Source organism: Oratosquilla oratoria, chromosome 34 (assembly GCF_046742065.1).
Source record: "Oratosquilla oratoria isolate Oo_2021 chromosome 34, ASM4674206v1, whole genome shotgun sequence".
Lineage (NCBI taxonomy): Eukaryota > Metazoa > Arthropoda > Malacostraca > Stomatopoda > Squillidae > Oratosquilla > Oratosquilla oratoria.
In genome coordinates, this window is record NC_134810.1 from 32491722 (window position 1) to 32510687 (window position 18966).

The 18966-nt window shown below is 43.9% G+C and overlaps 1 protein-coding gene across 5 annotated transcripts in view; it reads right to left on the minus strand.

Annotated features, from left to right (window-relative positions):
* Positions 1-12208: 12208 nt before the first annotated feature.
* Positions 12209-18966, minus strand: part of LOC143018169 (uncharacterized) — a 296948-nt gene continuing 290190 nt past the window's right edge. For all 5 annotated transcript variants that reach the window (XM_076173337.1, XM_076173338.1, XM_076173339.1 and 2 more), the window contains one exon: positions 12209-15584. In XM_076173337.1, the coding sequence (XP_076029452.1) occupies positions 13240-15584 (2345 nt within the window). In that variant the 3' untranslated portion in view covers positions 12209-13239. The remainder of the gene's footprint in view (positions 15585-18966) is intronic.

An 18966-nucleotide genomic window follows, 5' to 3' on the forward strand; every position in this document is an offset into this window, starting at 1 on the left:
GCTAGCTCTCCCTATTCAGAAAACCTGGTGCTAATCTCTGGATACAGGAGCTATACACCTCTCCTCAAAGAAACCACTGTCTTGCAAATACATAAGGAAGGAGGAGACAGGAGCCAGGCTAAGAACTACAGACCTATAGCCCTCCCTTCCTGCATGATAAAAATATTTAAGGTGGTGATGACCAAGATTGTCTCTTATCTGGGGAACAATGAACTCCTGACAGATACCAAGCATGGCTTTCATAAGGGAAGGTTCTGTCTATCTAGTCTACTCAACCATTATCTATTGTTACTCCAAGGACTAGCCAGCGGGGAAAATGTAGAGATAGTTTACCTGGACTTCACAAAGGCCTTTGATCGAGTGGATCATTGCATCTTGTTGCACAAAGTCAGGGCCTTACAAATCACAGGGAAGTTTGGAGTATGGCTTCATGTCTTTCTCACCTCAAGAAACCAGGTGGTAACTGTTGATGGACATAAGTCAGGCCAGATGGAGGTGATAAGTGGCGTTCCTCAAGGCTCTGTTCTGAGTCCATTACTCTTCCTCGTCCTGATGAATGACATTGAACATATGGCTCAGACTCCCTATTACCATCCTTCGCTGATGATACCACCCTCAGCCGTGGAAAATGAAGCCGATGTCAATGAACTACAAACCAACTGACAAAAGATCTCAAAGTGGGAAGATATCAATAATATGCAGTTGAACGAGGAGAAATATGAACTGCTGAAGTGTGGCCCAAACTCAGAACTGAATTTGATCGAACTGTACGTACAGGGAGGACAGACAATACCACCAAGCCCTGTTGTCAAATTTCTGTGTGTCCACGTCAATGATGGTGCCACCCTTCAGCACCACATTAGATTAACCACAAATAAGGCCAAACAAATGACTGGATTGGCCCTCTGAACCTTCAAGTAAATCAAGAGATCAGGACCTCAAAATAACACAGTGGAGGGCCCTTGTACAGACAATACTTGAATACCATAGCCAGTTCTGGTTTCTCCACAAAAAAGGAGAGATACAGCTTCAGGAGTCAGTACAGAGGGCCTTCACCTGGAAAATTACAGCCAAGAAGGTCCTCAACTACTGGAAATGCTTGAGGAAATTGGGACTATATTCCCAACAAAGGAGAGATACTGCATCACTGCATCAGTCCCAGAGAGAATCAAGATTCTCCATGCCACCAGTCTCACCAACAATGGCCCAATATTATTAAATGCACTCCCAAAAACACATAAGAAAGTTCACAGGCTGCTCCAACATCAGATTCAAGAATGAACTAGACAAACACCCAAGGAAACTACCTGATGAGCCTCCTATGCCTGGCTACACAGCGTACTGCAGGGCAGCCTCCAACTCGGTGCCAGACCAGATCACTACTGAAGGACAATGATGATGACGTTTCCTAGACTGTTTGGCATGGACAGTCCCGTCTCCTTGAGGAACGCCACGGCTGTGTTGTTGGCGTGCGTAATTATGTACAGTGCAGTCTTCCATAATGTGTTCAATAGTATGGGGTGAAGTGTTACATCCTGAACAATTATCTGCGATGCATTCATTCAGCCACTTGTGGTAACTTAGACGGGTTGAATGGTGACCACACCTCAGCCTGGCCAGGTAGACTCTGTCTTTTCGGGGGATGGATATCAGGAGGTCTGGCATTCAGTAATGTGCTGTCTCTCAGTGTGTTGATGGAGGAATGAGCGATATCATTATGGATATGCTTCTGGAGATGGGTATCTGGTGGTTGTGGAGGAAAAGAAGAGATTACTTGCATGTGATATTACAAAGGATTACAAAGGCGGAGCATGCCAACAGGAGACCTTTTGGTCCATATCTAGGTCGGATGCGAAAAAAAAAATCATATTAATAAAATAATAAATAAAAACTATAATAATGTAAATAACAAATAAAATACATAAATAAATGCATAGGAATAGTTAAACAATAAACAAACAGGTAAATAGTAAATAATAATCAATTGACATATAACTAATAATAAATGAAAATCAGACAGACAAATGATAACAAAACAAAAATGTAATTTTCGCAGGAAAATTAATTTTTCCCTGATACAAACCTGAGGTACTCCTTACCCAAGGATACGCGGCGCGTTTCTACCGCTAACACTGTGTGTGCTTGAAAACACCTCACTCCGAGGGTCTGGGCAACCATTATCCTCAGTAAGGGGCCCTCCTGGGGCAAGGGGGCCCCCCCTCCCCCCGCAAGGGTAGGAGGGTAGAAGCTCCATTGTCTGAGCCAGGTATGAAATTAGTCACGAGGGTTGACAGGCCAGGGAGAAGGAACTACTAGCGGGGTGGATGAGGAGGGCCATTAGAGGTAAGGAGTACCTCAGGTTTGTATCAGGGAAAAATTAATTTTCCTGCGAAAATTACATTTGTTCCGAAGAATACAAACTCTTCGGTACTCCTTACCCAAGGAGACTTGGACTTAGGGGGGAAGGAAGTATTTGTCTAGCCTGGGAAACCCTCGTAAGGAGAAAATGTAGAGTGCTAAGATCTACGTTGACCAGACCCTTATACATTCCCCGAAACTGTGAAGGGCACCTGGATCTGTTCCCAGAGTGGAGACAGACAGGGCATACTCACTTTGTACCCCTTGTAGGGCTCGAACTGATTCCCTTGGAATGCTTGAGAGCTCTCGGTGAGGTAAGGGAATGTAGGAGTATGAGAAGGACTTGAGATAGGTATCCCCGTGGTTGCCGATCCAGAACTTGGATGAGGCTTCAGGGTTGGCTGTGTGCCATTGGTACGGGGTATGTTATCTCAGGACTTCTTGGGCAGCCACTATGGGGCCTAGAGAGAAGGTCCCTAAGGATTCCCACATGACATCTTTGAGGTAAAAGGAAGTGAACGTAGTCTGGGACTTCCATATACCTGCTTGAAGGACCTGGTTGACTGACCGATTCTTTCGGAAGACTAGGGAGGGTCCTATTGCCCTGAGGTCATGAGCTTTTGCTCCAGGGTAATCCGTGGGGCTCGAGGCGTAGGCCCTGCGGATGACTTCCTTGATCCAGTAAGAAATGGAAGTCTTAGTGACGGGCTTGGGTGTACCCCTGGTAGAGACGAACAGTCTTGGCAAGTCTGGTCTAAGATGCTTCGTCCTCTTGAGGTAGGTCCGGATAGCACGTACCGGGCATAGGACCATTTCTGCATGTTCGCCCCCTACAAAGTCGTCCAAGGAAGGAATACTAAAGGACCAGAATCTAGGGTCGGCTTTGGCCGGATCCTGGTTTTTGGCAACGAATTGGGGCAGAAAAGTGAAGGAGACCTCTTGCCATCCTTTCGAGTGGGCGACTCGATAAGAGATGGCATGCAACTCCCCGACCCTCTTGGAAGACGCCAGGGCCAAGAGAAAGACTGTCTTCAAGGTGAGGTCCTTGAAATTAGCATCTCGGAGGGGTTCGTAAGGGGGCCCCCGCAGAGCGTTGAGGACTAATGCCACATCCCATGGAGGAGAAGTGATCTCCCTGGGGGGGCATGATTTTCTGAAATGTCTGAAGAGCATGGAAATTTCTGGAGACAGGGCTAGATCCATGCCCTTCAGAGAAAACACCTGATTAAGAGCTGCCCTATAGCCCTGCACTGCCGAGAGGGAGATCTTCTTGGACTTCCGGAGGAAGTGGAAGAAGGAGGCAATCAGAGGAATGGTGGCTTGCTCTGGGGCTATTGCTCGGGAGTGGCACCATTCTGCAAAAGCATTCCACTTCCCTTGATAAAGGGCAGCTGAGGAAGAGCGAATAGGGGAGGACATGTCTTCTGCCACTTCTTTGGGGAAACCCTTCTCTAGGAGGATCCGGACCATAGTCTGAACGCGTGAAGTGCCAGGGCTGACGGGTTCTTGTGCCAGGCCCCGTTGACTGGTTGATGTAGAAGGTCGGGTCTTCCCTGAAGGGCCAGGGGCTCCTCCACTGCTAGCTCGAGGGCGTCTGGAAACCATGGGGCTTCCGGCCACCAGGGAGCGATCAAAGTCATCCGAAGGTTGGATGCGGTTCGTACTCTCTGGAGCACCTTTTGGAGCAAGGGAAACGGTGGGAAAGCGTAGGTGTCGAGGTTGTCCCAGCTTTGCAGAAGAGCATCCTCTCCCGCTGCCAGCGGATCCGGGAGAGGGCTGAAATACACCGGGAGCTGGTGGTTCCATCTGGTGGCGAAAAGGTCCACCAGAGGGGAGCCCCATTTGTTGATGAGGAAGGTCGCCACTTCCGGATGGAGGGACCACTCCGTGCTGATTACCTGACTCCTTCTGCTGAGGTGGTCCGCCCAGACATTCTTTTTCCCTGGGATGTAGCGAGCTCTGAGTGTCACTTGGAGGTTCTCGGCTAATAGGAGGATCTCCATAGTGAGATGGCAGAGGTCCTGGGAGACTGTGCCCCCCTGCTTGTTCAGGTAGGCTACTACCGAGGAATTGTCCGACATGATGCCCACAACTTTCCCCGAGATTTGACCCGAGAAGTGACGGAGAGCCAGCAGTACCGCTTTCAATTCTAGCCAGTTGATATGGGCTGTCCGCTCGACCGTGGACCAGGAACCGCTGACGTGATCGTCGTTGAGGTGGGCCCCCCAGCCCTCCTTGGAGGCATCGGAGAAGAGGAGGACTTCGGGGGGAGATGGGCCGAGGGGCATCCCCACGAGCAGGTTGCACGGGTCCTTCCACCAGAGAAGAGAATGCTTGACCTCTCCGGTAAGGGTGATGTGTTGACGGGTGTCTCCCCTTAGCGGGGACCACTGGGACTTGAGGAGCCACTGTAGGGGTCGCATTCTCAGTCTGCTCCTGGGTATTAACCTCTCGACGGAGGCCATGTGGCCCAGGAGGACTTGGCACTGTTTGGCCGTGAGGAACCCGGTCGATAGTGCCTGCACGACGAGGGAAGAGATATTCTGGATTCGCTTCTCTACTGGGAATGCCTGCATGAGGGAAGAGTCCAGAACCATACCCAGGTACGTGACTCTCTGTCTTGGAATGAAATCTGACTTCGTCCGGTTGACCGTGGAGCCCAATTTGCGGATGAAAGCTAGGACTATCCCCAGGTGGTCGCGGCATAGCTGGGCGGAGTGTGCCAGGATCAGCCAATCGTCCAGGTAACGGAGTAGGCGAATCCCTCTGGAGTGGGACCACGCTGAGACGAGTTTGAACACTCTGGTGAAGACTTGGGGTGCTGTGGAGAGGCCGAAGCATAGACAGGTGAATTGAAAAGTGGTCCCCTTGTGGACGAAGCGGAGGAATTTTCGGGATGAGGGATGGACAGGTATTTGGAAATAGGCGTCCTGGAGGTCCAGGGACACCATGAAGTCCCCTTCCCTGATAGACGCCCTCACGGCCTCTGGGGTGTCCATCCGGAACTTCGTCAGGGAAAGGAACTTGTTGAGAGGAGACAGATCGATGACAGGTCTCCACCCCCCTGTAGCCTTTGGTACTAGGAATAGCCTCGAGTAGAACCCCGGGTCCGGAGTTGAGACTTCCTCGAGTGCTCCTTTCTGGAGCAGAGTGGAGATTTCCTCCACTAGGGCCCGCCCGCGATCCGAGTCCGGATGGTAGTTGCTGACTTGGATGGGATAGGGGGAGAGGCTGGGGATGGTGTGAAAAGGAAGACGATAGCCTGCCTTGATAACCTGGATGGTCCAGTCCTAAATTATAATCATTACAGCATCTTGCTTAGGTGTTTATCTACATGATTCTTAAAGCTTCGAACTGAACTACATTGCACTACCTGTGCAGGAAGTTTATTCCATTCATTAACTACATGGTTGGCAAAGTTGTTTCTACCTACTTCCAAATTGAATCTATTTCTGGACAGTTTGAAACCATTGTTTCTTGTCTGATTCTCATTCAACGTGAAAATTTCGTCACTTTTGATGTTGTCAATTCCCTTTAAAATCTTAAAGACCTGTATCAAGTCACCTCTGAGTCTACGCTTTTTTAGGGAAAACAGATTCATATGTTTTAGTCGATTTTCGTATGATTTATTTTTGATATTTGGAATCAGTTTTGTGGCTCGCCGTTGTACTTTTTCCAGTCTGTCAATGTCTTTAATGAGATTCAGTGACCATACGGAAACAGCATATTCCAAATGTGGACGAACTAACGATTTATATAGCTTGTTAATGAGTGATGGACTTTTGAAATCAAAAGATTGCACAATCAGTCCTAGAATCTTATTTGCTTTCTCAGAGGCTGAAATACACTGCTTGGATGATTTGAGATCGTTACTGATAATTACGCCGAGATCTTTTTCACTATCCACTTTTGTTAACGAATTTCCAATTAACTTGTAATCGTACTTACTGTTATTTTTACCTATGTGCATTACCTTGCATTTACTTGTGTTAAATTTCATTAGCCACTTTTCAGACCATTGCTGTAATTTATCTAAATCTTCTTGAATATCTAATTGGTTTGAGTGATCATTTGCCACTCCGCACAGTTTTGTATCATCAGCAAATTTGGAAACAGTGGATTTTAGTCCATGGTCTATATCATTTATATATACTATGAATAGAAGTGGCCCAAGAATGGAACCCTGAGGAACTCCACTTGTAACATTTTTCCATCTAGAAGTTTGTCCATTTTTCAACCAATTACTAGTCCAACCTAATAGACTACCACTTATGTATTTGGGTATTTTTTTTATGTTTCTTGGTGTGTGTGGGTGTTGTGCCATGTGGTGTAGTGGGCGGGTTGTGTTTGTGGAGGCTATGGCAAGTGCTTGTGTGCTTCTCATGTCAAGGTGATCCTTGACTTTGAGGATTTTTGTTTCATGGTGTAGATAGTCTGTAGGTGTTGTATTTGTGCAGTCTATAATTATCTCTAGGGCTTTGGTCTGTATAATCTGCAGTGTTGTTGTGTGTCTCAGTGGGGTTAAAGGCCCATGCAGGGCTTGAATAATTCAACACTGAATGTATATATTGTTTGTACACTGTAATGGTAGTTTCTTTGCTGTGCCCGAATGTTGTACCTGCAAATGATTTGAGCACATTAAGTCTAGGTATACATTTTGTCTTATGTTGTGATGCATTGTTTGAGTAATGAGGATGTATCATAAACTACGCCAAGAATCTTGTATGAGTGTGAACATGTAATTGCTATGTCATCAGTGTAAGAAGATATTTGTATTTCTGGGGTGTGGGCCATGGGTATATTGTGCATGTTTTATTAAAGAGTGTGGGGGATAGGATGGAACCCTGAGTCACACCATTCCTAAAGTTTCTGGTGTGCGATGATTGGCTATTATATGACACAGGCATCTCTACCTTCCAAATAATTGGCCAGCCACTTTTTGGTGTTACTGTGCATTCCTGTGTCATATATTTTGTTCATGAGATTGTGACAGGGGATGGCATCAAAAGCTTTACTAATGTATAGTGCTACAAGAAGTGTTCTATGTGGGGGCCTATCTGAATTGATACCACCAAAAACTCTTTGTGCAAGATCTACAATAGGAATGTTTGTGGAGTGTAGTGGTCTAAAACTGTGTTGTGATTTGGCAAGGGGGTATATGTGGTGTGGCAAGTTGTGGTATGAGGCATTTTAGGACTTTAAAGGGGGTACAGAGAAGTGTGATTGGGCAGTGTAATGTTGTTCCTGAAAGAAAATAACTGTGCTGACAGAAGCAGTGGACCACCACAACTTCAAGATTGTAGCTTCTACTAAGTAGACTAAATAAACATGAATGGAAAGTACATTTATGACGTCATAATATCTGCCTTGAGACTTTTTTTTTTCCAAAGAAGGGCCCCAGTCTGATGATGGATTACTGTGACTCAAAGAACAGTCATGTATTGTGCCCAGTGTGACCTTCAATATGATGATGTTCAAATTATTGTATGACAGAATGTGAATAGAAAATTTACTTCTCACGCTTACCTCTCTGTTTGGTTAGGGAAGGAAGCATCTTTGTGAAATGACATGTGAATAAACAAAACTAGGATACAGATTTCTGCATAGTGAAGTGTTGGGTATTATTTATCTTGTGTATTTACCTTATAGATCAGTCAATAGGTACCCACGAGGGTAATGAGACTGTACCCAAGGTGGTTGTCCATAGTTGTAGGTCATTAAGCTTGTAGGAAGCCTGGCTTAGTTGTTGTTGTTGTTGTCGTTCCCTAGACTGTCTGTCCGAGCAGTCCCGTCTCCCCAAGGAAGGCCACAGCCGAAACTGGGTTTTCCCACAAATCCTTTATAGAGTGTATGTTGTGTTGTTTGCGTGCATGATTGTGTATAATGCAGTCTTCCATTATGTGTTGTATGGTATGGGGTGAAGTGTTACATCCTGGGCAGCTGTTCACAACACGGTCGTCCAGCCTCTTCTGGTAGCTTAGAAGTGCTGGGTGGTGACCGCATCACAGTCTGGCCAAGTGGACTCTGTCCTTACGTGGGAGAGAGGATTCAGAAGGGTGGATATCAGGGGGTCTGGCATGCAGCAGTGTGTTGTCTTTCAGTGTGTTAATGGAGCGGTGAGTGATATGATTATGAATATGTTTCCGGAGGCTGGTATTTGGTGGTTGTGGAGGAAGAGAAGAGAGTATCTGTGTGTAATAAAGGTCTTTGGGTGTAGTTTTAATGTTTCTTGGTGTGTGTGGGTGTTCTGCTATGTAGTGTAGCGGGTGTGATGTGTTTGTGGTGGCTGCAGCAAGTGTTTGTGTGCCTCTCATGTCGAGGTGGTCCTTGACTTTGAGGACTTTTGTTTCATGGTGTAAATGGTCTGTAGGTGATGTATTTGTGCAGCCTGTAATTGTTTTTAGGGCTTTGTTTTGTATGATTTGAAGGGTGTTGTGGTGTGTCTCACTGAGATTAGGAGCCCATGCAGGACTCGCATAATTCATCACTGAGCGTATGCATTGTTTGTATATTGTCATATTAGTTTCTTTGTTTTGTCCAAATGTTGTTCCAGTGATTGACTTAAGTGCGTTAAGTCTAGGTGTGCATTTGTTTTTTATGTTTGTGAGGTGTTGTTTGAAAGACATGGATCTATCGTATGTTACACCAAGAATTTTCGGTGTGTTTGTGTGTGGTATTAGAGTGTTGTTGATGTAGAGATGAGGTATGTATTTGTGTTCTTTTGTCCAGTTGGTGAGAAGTGTTGCTGTAGATTTGGTTGGAGCTATTTTGAGTCTGTTTGTGATGAACCATGTGTTGAGTGTGTCAAGGTAAGGCTGGATTATTTCTGCAGCTTTGTCTGTGTTACGATGTGTGCATGTGATTGTTATGTCGTCTGCGTAGGAAGAGATTTGTATTTCTGAGGTGTCTGGTGTGGGTAAGTCATGCATGTATAGATTAAATAATGTGGGGGATAGAACTGAGCCCTGTGGTACTCCGTTCTTAATGTTTCTGATGTGCGATGATTGGCCATTATATGACACATGAGCATTCCTGCCTGCCAGATAATTGGCCAGCCATCTTTTGGTGTTATTGTGCATGTCTGTGTTATATATTTTATTTGTTAGGTTGTGGCGGGGGATAGCATCAAAAGCTTTACTAATGTCCAATGTTATAAGAAGTGTTCTGTGGTGGGGCCTATCTGAATTGATGCCATCTAAAATTCTTTGTGTGAGGTTTGTCAGAAGAGTGTTTGTGGAGTGTAGTGGCCTAAAACCGTGTTGTGAGTCAGCAAGGGGAATATATGGTGTGACAAGTTTAAGTATTAGGCGTTCAATGACTTTAGAGGGGGTGCAGAGAAGTGTGATTGGGCGGTGCGATGTTGGGATTGTTGGGTCTTTGTTCGGTTTTGGAATGGTGATTATTTTACCATGCTTCCAGATGTCGGGTATTGTGTTGTGTGAATAGCTGTAGTTTGCAATGTTTGTGAGTGCATGTATACCCCTGGCCATCAGCTCTACGCAGATGGCACCGATCCCCAAGGAGGAGCCTGGCTTAGTAGAATATGTAGTTGTATAGGTCAAGGTGGTTCTGCCACTCTGGCCAAGCACCCCTTGAAACAACTGATGATGGTGCTTTCAACAATCTCCTCTTTTAGTTTGTCCCACATCTGTATTAATCTAGTTTAGAAAAAAAAAACAATCTGACACCATGGGAATGTTGGACCTGGTATCTGTATTGGTGACCTGTTGTGTTACATGCCAGGTTGGGCTGAGCATTGAGTGGTTACAGGTGTTGTAGTAGTTATTAGTGCTGACCAGGTCAAGCCTTTTTATGATTTTGAAAAGCTAAAGGGTAGTTCAGCCTTTGTTTTCAGCAATACAGAGTTGGGAGTTCAAGTGTTCTTAGTCTGGCAGAGTAAGAAAGGTGGGGCAGATCTGGGACCAATCTTGTTGCATATTACTGAAGCTTTTCTATAGCATTTTATTATTTTTTGTTTTCAGTGACCAGATGACTGATGTGTATTTTTGTGTGTGAACGGACTAAACAAACTCTTGCACAGGCAAAGAAAAATAGCACTGTCTAAATACATGGAATAAGGAGGCTGTTGCCATATGAGTTATGAGGAAATTTGGAAGGTTTGGTCCAACACAGAGGTGTGCTGGCAGAGATTCTTTTCTTTGAGAGCAGGTGGCTGACCCGAGATGCAGTGGGGCCATTGTCCAAGGTAGAGGGCTTGACCCGAGATGCCAAGAATCTAATGTCACTGAAGGGGCATAGCCAGGAAAAGTCGGTTAGCTTGGTCACTGAACAATGAACTGTCCCTAGGGAGATGCTAGTCGTGGTGACCCGTCTTTGAGCGTGTGCACGCATGTACATGCTAGGTATCAAAGGGAGATAGCTACATTGAATAGAGATGTTAACATAAATTGTTAGTTCATCCACATTTGGAATATGCTGTTTCCACATTGACAAATAAAGCGTAGACTCAGAGGTGACTTGATACAGGTCTTTAAGATTCTAAAGGTAACTGACATCAAAAGTGACAAAATTTTCACATTGAATGAGAATTAGATAAGAAATAATAGTCTCAAACTATCGGGAAATAGATTTAATTTGGAAATGGGTAGAAACAACTTTGCAACTATGTAGTTAATGGAATAAACTTCCTGCAGAGGCAGTGCAATGTAGCTTAGTTCAAAGCTTTAAGTTTCATTTAGATAAACACCTAAACAAGATGCTGTAATGCTTGCCATTTTATATTGTTTGCTATTATCTATTATAAATTTGATTATTATCTGTCCATTTATTATTACTATTTACCTATTTTTTTATTATTCATATTATTTAATGATATTGAAAATATGCACAGCAGCATCTATGTAATTAGTGTATTGTTTTGTGTTTTAAATTGTTCTGTCTCTTTAGTGGCTTACCAGTTTGCTGTCTTGTAATTGCTGTACGTCTGTGGCCAACTGGGGTGCATTGTGTTTTGGTGATGATTGGAAGGTGGTTGGATCATATGGGTTTCAACTACTTTCTATAAAGTTGCTGGGGTTGGACAGGGTGAACAAAAGGTGATGTCCAGAGAGGAGGGGGTGTAGAGGGCTTGATGGGGGATATGTGGGTGATTATGGATGTTGTTCAAGATGGTCAAATTATGTTTGTAGATCAAGCCCTCTGTCCATGTCAGGGTTGTTGATACACCATGCCAATGTCTTGGCATTGAAGTTACCACCCACAAAAAGGTTAGAGATAGTGGGCTTTGGTTAAGGTTAGGCCTAAATGCATTTCAAACTGTGGGGGATGATTGGAGGGAATGTACATGTTAATTATTGTCACTGACAGTCATAATAGCCACGCTTGTTGTAATTGTTGCTAGTCATAAAAGTTAGGGGTACTGTCCCAGCCTCCTGATATGGGGAGTTTGTGACGTTAAACCAAATCAAACTTACACTGTCAAATGCATGAGTTTCTCCTTAGGTTCTCATTTTTTTTTTTCTTTTTTTTTTCTAATATATCTTACATCATTCATCTTTGTACTAAGTACTTAGGAAACAATTCAAACTGTATATTTGTAACATATCTTAAAAGTTGGACATCGTGTTACCTATGCAATAGGATAACTTCGGTAGAATAGATCCCTTTCTATAAAGGCAGACTGACATGTTCTCTCTCTTTTTTTTTTTCTAATCATTTATCAAGTACTGAATGATGCAAATATGGTAATTGAGGTAATTCAGATATGTTTTTGATTACATAAAATACAATCATGTTTGTATTACACCTTCAACTGTTATGATCCTTGTGAACATTGCATGCTCCTCTGCTTATTTTTTGCACAAACTAGGCGAGGCTACTGAAAGTAATATTTGCTATGGAGAAAGTTTTATTATTTACATTCCATAAATACTGTTTTACATAGTAAGCGTATCAAGAAAATAGGAGAAGAATCTATCTTCTACACTGAGAAGTGCTTATCAGTACTTGTCATAAATAAAAAAAAAGCAAAATAAATTAATTTGACATTGTATACTTGTAATGCTCTTTCTGATGACAGGGCACAATGTTGCACAACAATGCATCAACCATCCCTGTGCCCCTCAGGAGGACATAAAAAATCACGGTAAAAACTCAGACTCACTCACTCCATATAACTACAAAGCTTACATTCAATTTACATGCATACAGAAGTGTGCTGCTGCTCTACATACACTTGTTCTTGTTGTGGTTGCAGTCAGCATTGGGAGTACACTTTGCTTGCCGCCATTTGGGGTGCAGGTCATTAACAAGGTTCAAATGGACCTAAGTACATGGGGAGAGGACAGTTGGGAAGGAATAGATACAGGAGAGGAGGGGCTGGAAGATGGGATGCAGTACGCGTAACAATCTAATATGCGCACTGATGGGCAGAGCAAGGCGGCACTGTGGATGGGTGGGTAAAAGATGTGGATAAGGTTGTTGGGTGGAGATGTAGTGGGGCACAACACAAAGGAAGGGCTTGTCATCACCGTCATCATCAACAAAGGTTGGGAGCACATGACAGAGCAGAGGTACAAAATGGTTTGGACAACAGACATGACACCGATGGTTCTGCGCTACGAGAAGCCTGTAGTGGTTTGTGGGATGGACACTGAGAATGGCCATGTGACTGGAATGAGGGAGCGTGGTCCCTTGCCTGGTGCACCCCTTCCCCGCCTGCTGCCTACAGCCAGGCGTCTTAGAAGTCTTTTTTCACTATTAGTCTAGATATGGGCTTAAAACACTTAGTCCTAGGTGCAGAAGTGTTGTCGCAAAACTTCTTCATTTTTTTTTTTTTTTCTACATGAGAAGTTATTACAAAATTCATCAACGTAAAATTAGGCTAAGCCAGGCCTCCTCCTGTGTCGTGGTTGGGACTTTCTACATGGGAGGGTATGAGCCAGGACCATACCCACCCAAGCTGGAGGAGTAGGGAGGTAGGCCTGTGCCCGGAGTGGTGCGGTAGCCTTGATAAGGTGAAGTTGGGGGCTGCAGACTGCCATACTGGCCCATAGTTGGGGGGCGCGGCAGAGCAGCCCCTGGGTGGGAGGGCAGGCCAGACGTGAACTGACTTGGAAACGACTGGTAGGGACTAGGATAGCTCGAGTATGGGCTGCCTGACAAACTGCTTGAGAGACTGCCTGTCAGGGCTGAACTGTGCTGGAAGCCCGCCGAGGCTTGCTGCCCATACATGGAGCTGTACTGTGAATACGTTGGGGGGTGGTACGATGGGAATGGTGAAGCCTGTGATGTTACAGATGGACTTAGGGCGGGCGACGAGCCAAGAGCATGGCCACTTGGAGGCATTGGTAATGATGCAGCAGCTGCTTGGGCTGCCTGGGTTGCAGCAGCCCCAGTTAATAATGACTGAAGCTCTGAGTTCATGGTGGCCTGGTAGTCTGGGCGTCTGAAGGCGCTTGTTCCTGCAGAAAGTGTGTAGTTTAGGTAGTCCATGGCTGAGCTATGCTGCGTTGGAGGCACTGGATCATCAGATGCAGTGTCAAATACTTGCGAGTTTAGCAAGTTGGCCAAACTTAATGGGTTGTCAGAGTCAGTTAAATTAGTGGAGGTGGCACCTGCAGTGGTTGTGCTACTGTTGTTGCTACTAGATGCATTTGCCTGTGACACCGATGTGGTATGGAAGTCTGACGTTGAATGGCTTCCACGTCCTGACAAACTGGTGCTACTAGCACTGGCACCACTGCTGCTACTGGTACTACTCAACCCAAAAGATGGGAACCCTTGTGCCTGTGTTGATGTGGATAGTGTAGAGGTGGGTATGGAAGTGGCAGCTGTATGAGAAAAGAGTGGCTGAGAAGTGGGAGTGTACTGTGGGATGTGGAGACTACTGCTGCTATCTGTATAGGGTGAGGTTGTGGTAGTGGGAGTGGACTGTACCTGTGGAGCCACTTGAGCCACATTGGATGCCACAGTTGATGTTGCTGTAGTTGTAGAGGTTCCACCCACCACACTACTGGTTGTGCTACTACTGGTGCTGCTACTCCATGAACTAGTAGTCTCTTGTGGGAAGCTTGGGAAACTTGACTGGCTTGTGCTTGGGAAACCAGACTGTGAGGTGAATGGCAAACTCAAGTCTGTAGCATGACTCTTTGCTATGGGTGGACCAGGCCCTCCAGGTGGTATTAGGTTTCCAATACTCTGCAAAGGTGTGAGGCTTGCCACAGGTTTAGTGGATGACATTGAAGATGAGGCAGTAGTGCTCTGAATCTGTGGCTTCACAATACCTGTGATAGTTTCCCCAGCAGAAGATGAAGTAACAGCAAGGGGTTTTGTGTTTTCCCTTGGCATCAAGCCACCACTGCTTGCCTTTGGTGCTGGTGTTGGTGCTGTTGATGTTGTTGTGGAAGTAGAGGAGGGTGTGGAAGTTGTGGGTGTGCTGGAGTTAGAAGACATACTCATTGTGGACATATCAAGAGCCATTGCATTGTCTTCTTTATTCTCACCTTCTCCAATGGGTGTGGCTGTACTGCTTTCTTCTGTTTGGTTTGGTGCTTCAGTGCTGTCAGCTTTGTCCAATTCTTCATTCTTGTTCTCTTCATCATCTTTCATGGGACTATCTTCCTTACTGGTGTCCATCTCTTCTGGTGATCCTTCTTTTCCTTTAGAGGTTGGTGGCATCTCTGGCTCTGGAGTAGTAACTTCTCGTTTGACAATTGGTAATGGTAGTGGTGGTCTCTGTCGATTTCGAGGCCGTGATTTCGGCAACTCCTCATCACTTTCATCACTAATGCTAACAAGTTGTGGCAGTTTGGTGCGGTCCCGAAGGGTCATGCTAGTTCTTCCTACATTACTCAAATTGCCTCGCCCACCTGACGTAGATGGTTTAGGAATTATCTGTACATTGCGTAGCATTTGAGGAGGTGGACCCTTGGATCCGCCTGGCTTGGCAGCAGTTATGACAACACTCTTGTTGAGAAGAGCCTGACCTGGTAATGAAACAGGCATGGTCACTTTATGCATCTGCCCCCTTCCACCACCTCGCATCTGCCCAGCCTTCTTCAGAAGCCGAACAGCAACCTGACCCTTTGGTAGTAGGTTAGCACCTTGCCGCATGGCTAGTGGAGGCCGTCCTCTTGTGGTCTGGGTTGGTGCAAATACCTTGGAACCTGCCATACCCGGTTGGTGATGTCGTGGCCTGGTCGAGTTGACAATGGTGGGGACGATAGTTACACTGCCACGGTTCAAAGGCAGCCCAAACATTTCCTCTGAGGATGGAGAAAAAAATATGGTAAATTCAACAGTATAGTACAAAACAAAATGGCTATCATTCTGTTCAATCCCTGTTTGTGAAAACACAAAGAAACATGTCTGTGTGTATATATACACACACACACACATGCATATGAGGTTTATGCCTTGACTTTTGTAGAAGAAAAATACAGAGTAAGGAATCCCTAGTCCACTCAGTACCATTCAGAGAGATAAAGAGGAGATCTATTGGCCATTTACAGAATCATGAAAGGCATGGAAGTCCTTGACAGAGAAGATTTATTAAAGTGGGATAAAAGAAAAACAAGAGGGCAGGAAAAGAAACTCAAAAAGGATAGTTATAGAAGTGATATGAAAAAAAAGTTCCCACACATAGTGGTGGATGTCTGGAACAAATTGGATGAAATAGTATGTGCAAAAACATTAAAGAATTTAAGAACAAACTAGATGCTGAGAGATACAAAGACAGGTCACTATGAGCATAGCTCTCTTCCTGTATAATACTAGGTAAAATACATGGGAACATGGTGGTGGACCCCACCCCCACCACCACCATGAGGTGCTAAGATGGGAGGGACAATTAATGGGTTTTGAACAGGTGTAGGATGGATGTATATTTTGACTTGGCCAACTCCTTTATGTAGTGGAAAAGTCCTTTTTGTATGTGTACAGTTTTTTTTTTAATTGGTTCTGTTCACTCAATACCTATACTACAAATTTGGTCTTTTATTGCTATATGAAGAACCAACTATGGATACTTGCTTGACAGATGTCAGAGCCATTTCCCTACTACCCATCTTCAAAACCTATCAACACCCTTGCTTCTATCTGAAGATGCAGCCATGAGAGACTGATAGTTGCTTGTCTCCAAATCTGGCTGAAGGTCTCAAACTGTTTTTCCTCCACCTTTTCTGATAAGGAGAGCTCACACCCAAAAAGTGCTCTCTCCTCCTCCTACTATTAAAGCCAGTGACATAGAAACTGTCCCACACCAATACAATAGCCAACAATTCGGAGTTTCTTAAGAGATCTATGGGAGGACCCAAGGACTGGGTTTCCAGTCCGTGAAACACATGGCAATAATATCTATCATTATCAACAACAATAATAATTATTGCCTTGAATTTCACTGACTGAAAACCCTCAGGCCCAATGTGGCTGGCAATATTCCTTGGGCCCTTCTACATATCACTATGGAAAGATACTGTGTAATCTTTTCTGTATTATATCAATATAGGGCAATTTCTGTGTCACCTGCTGATAGTAGTAGGAGATAAGTTGCCAACTCTCCTTAATGTGACAAGGTAGAGGAAATACATTAAAAGATTAAGAGATACTGTGGCCCCAGTCTCGATTGAGTGTGCTAGCTCCTCATGCCCTTGTATGTTTATTCCTTTGTGACAAAACATCTGATCACAAACTTGTATATCTACCCAAGTTTCTTCTGCCATTAACATCAAATTTGTCTAAATAAATAGTAATTAAATGATAACAGTCCAAAGTTTCTTCCTAGTGAGATCTATGGGAGTACCTATGTAAAGCTGATACACTGTAGGGCACAACTTTCCATTGAGTGAAACTTGAAACAACTATTATTTATTACTATCTTTTGAGACTCCTCAGAACCAATGACAGGTACCTAGTAGAGAGGGAGGAAGGTCAGCAGAGAATAGTCTCCTCCCTGCTGCCCATTTCCCTCAAGGCTGGTACCCAGTGTCTTGACTGGGTCCATGATTTCTATCAACTTCAACTGGATTTACTCTACTTTTTCACATAAGGAGAGCTGACAACCAGTAACTGCTCCTACTACTTTCAGCCAGTGACGCAGAATCAGTCCTATATTTATAAAACAGACAATCATCCAAAGTTTCTTTCATGAGAAATCTATGAAAGGGCCTGAGGACCATTATCAGCCACAGTGGGACTGAGTTTTCAGTTGGTGAAACTCAAGGCAATTATTATCACAAGATTCATTCAAATTACACTATATGAGAACCATTTTAAATTCATATACTAAGATTGCACCTTCCATATTTACTACTTCCTCCCCGATCCCAATATTTGAACCTGCCAAACCTTCATTTATTATATTTTATGAATACATAGCGAGTCACTGAAAAATGCAAAATACAATATAAATATCGAGATAATGAAGTGTACTATAATATACATAGGAAATGAAAACAAGGAAACAAATATAAAAAAATAAAATAAAAAGGCTGATTGAACAAGAATGATGAATTCTTTTTTAAACAACTTTGAAATTCTTCATAATAATAGAAATAATAATGAGTTTGTTTTGAGTTTCACTGACTGGAAACCCAAAGACATACCAAACCACCACAGGTCTTTAAAAACAGTGGACTGAGTATCATGGGTTTGTTTCTAAGTCATCATCTACTACTGCTACTACCACCACCACATCTACCAGAAGAAGAAAGCAATAAAATAAAATAAATAAATAAATTTTGGGCTTCATCCAGTGATTGAGTCAACCCTCAGAAATGCACCACCTCCAGATGAAGGTGAGGGTATCAATGGCTTTTGAAAATGGGCAGCAGGGAGATAATTCTATCTGACAACCATATCTCAGGACTACCTTATGCAAGTACCCTTTGATACAAAAACCACAATTTAGAAAGGCCGTTGACAGAGGCAGAAAATGTATGTATGTAATGGATTGTATCAAGTCGTCTTCTCCTTATAAAGGAAGTAGTTAAGTCAATGCTCATCCCAACTCAAGAAAACCCATTCAAGTGTCCCTCCCACCTCAACACAGCACCGCAGCTATGAAGGGCTGCACTTTCCTCTGCCACATCAATTGGGTCAAGTGTGCATAGAGGTACAATATTTTCATGGCAAGAAACTGTTGACAAACTAACTGGATGTGAATGATGAATAGCTCAGAACAATCAACAATCTAAGACTAAAAAATAAAACAATAGTCCTGCTCTAAGGATTAATACCATCATTAACACTACACACAACCTTCCTGCCCCTAAACCCAGAGCACAAAAAGAAAGATAAAATAAAAATTGAAATAAAAAATGGTAACCAGAATTATCCCAAGCCTGGCTAATAAGACAAATGAAGAGTACTTGAAAAAATAGTACTTCCTAACTGAAGGAGCAAGTAGAATAAAGGTGATATGATGATATTTTGAAGAGAAAGGAATAGAAAAATTTACATAGAAGATTGTTAGTATGGAATGATGGAACAACAAGTGGTCACAGTAAAAACTGAGGAGCACTGACTACCAAATCCCTGAAAGTCCAAAAGACAGTCTTACTTTTTGCCAAAAATTTCTTGCATATCTATATTTCTCCTAAACCCACAACCTCTTCCCCAATTACTCCTGTTCCCCTCCTAATTCTTTCT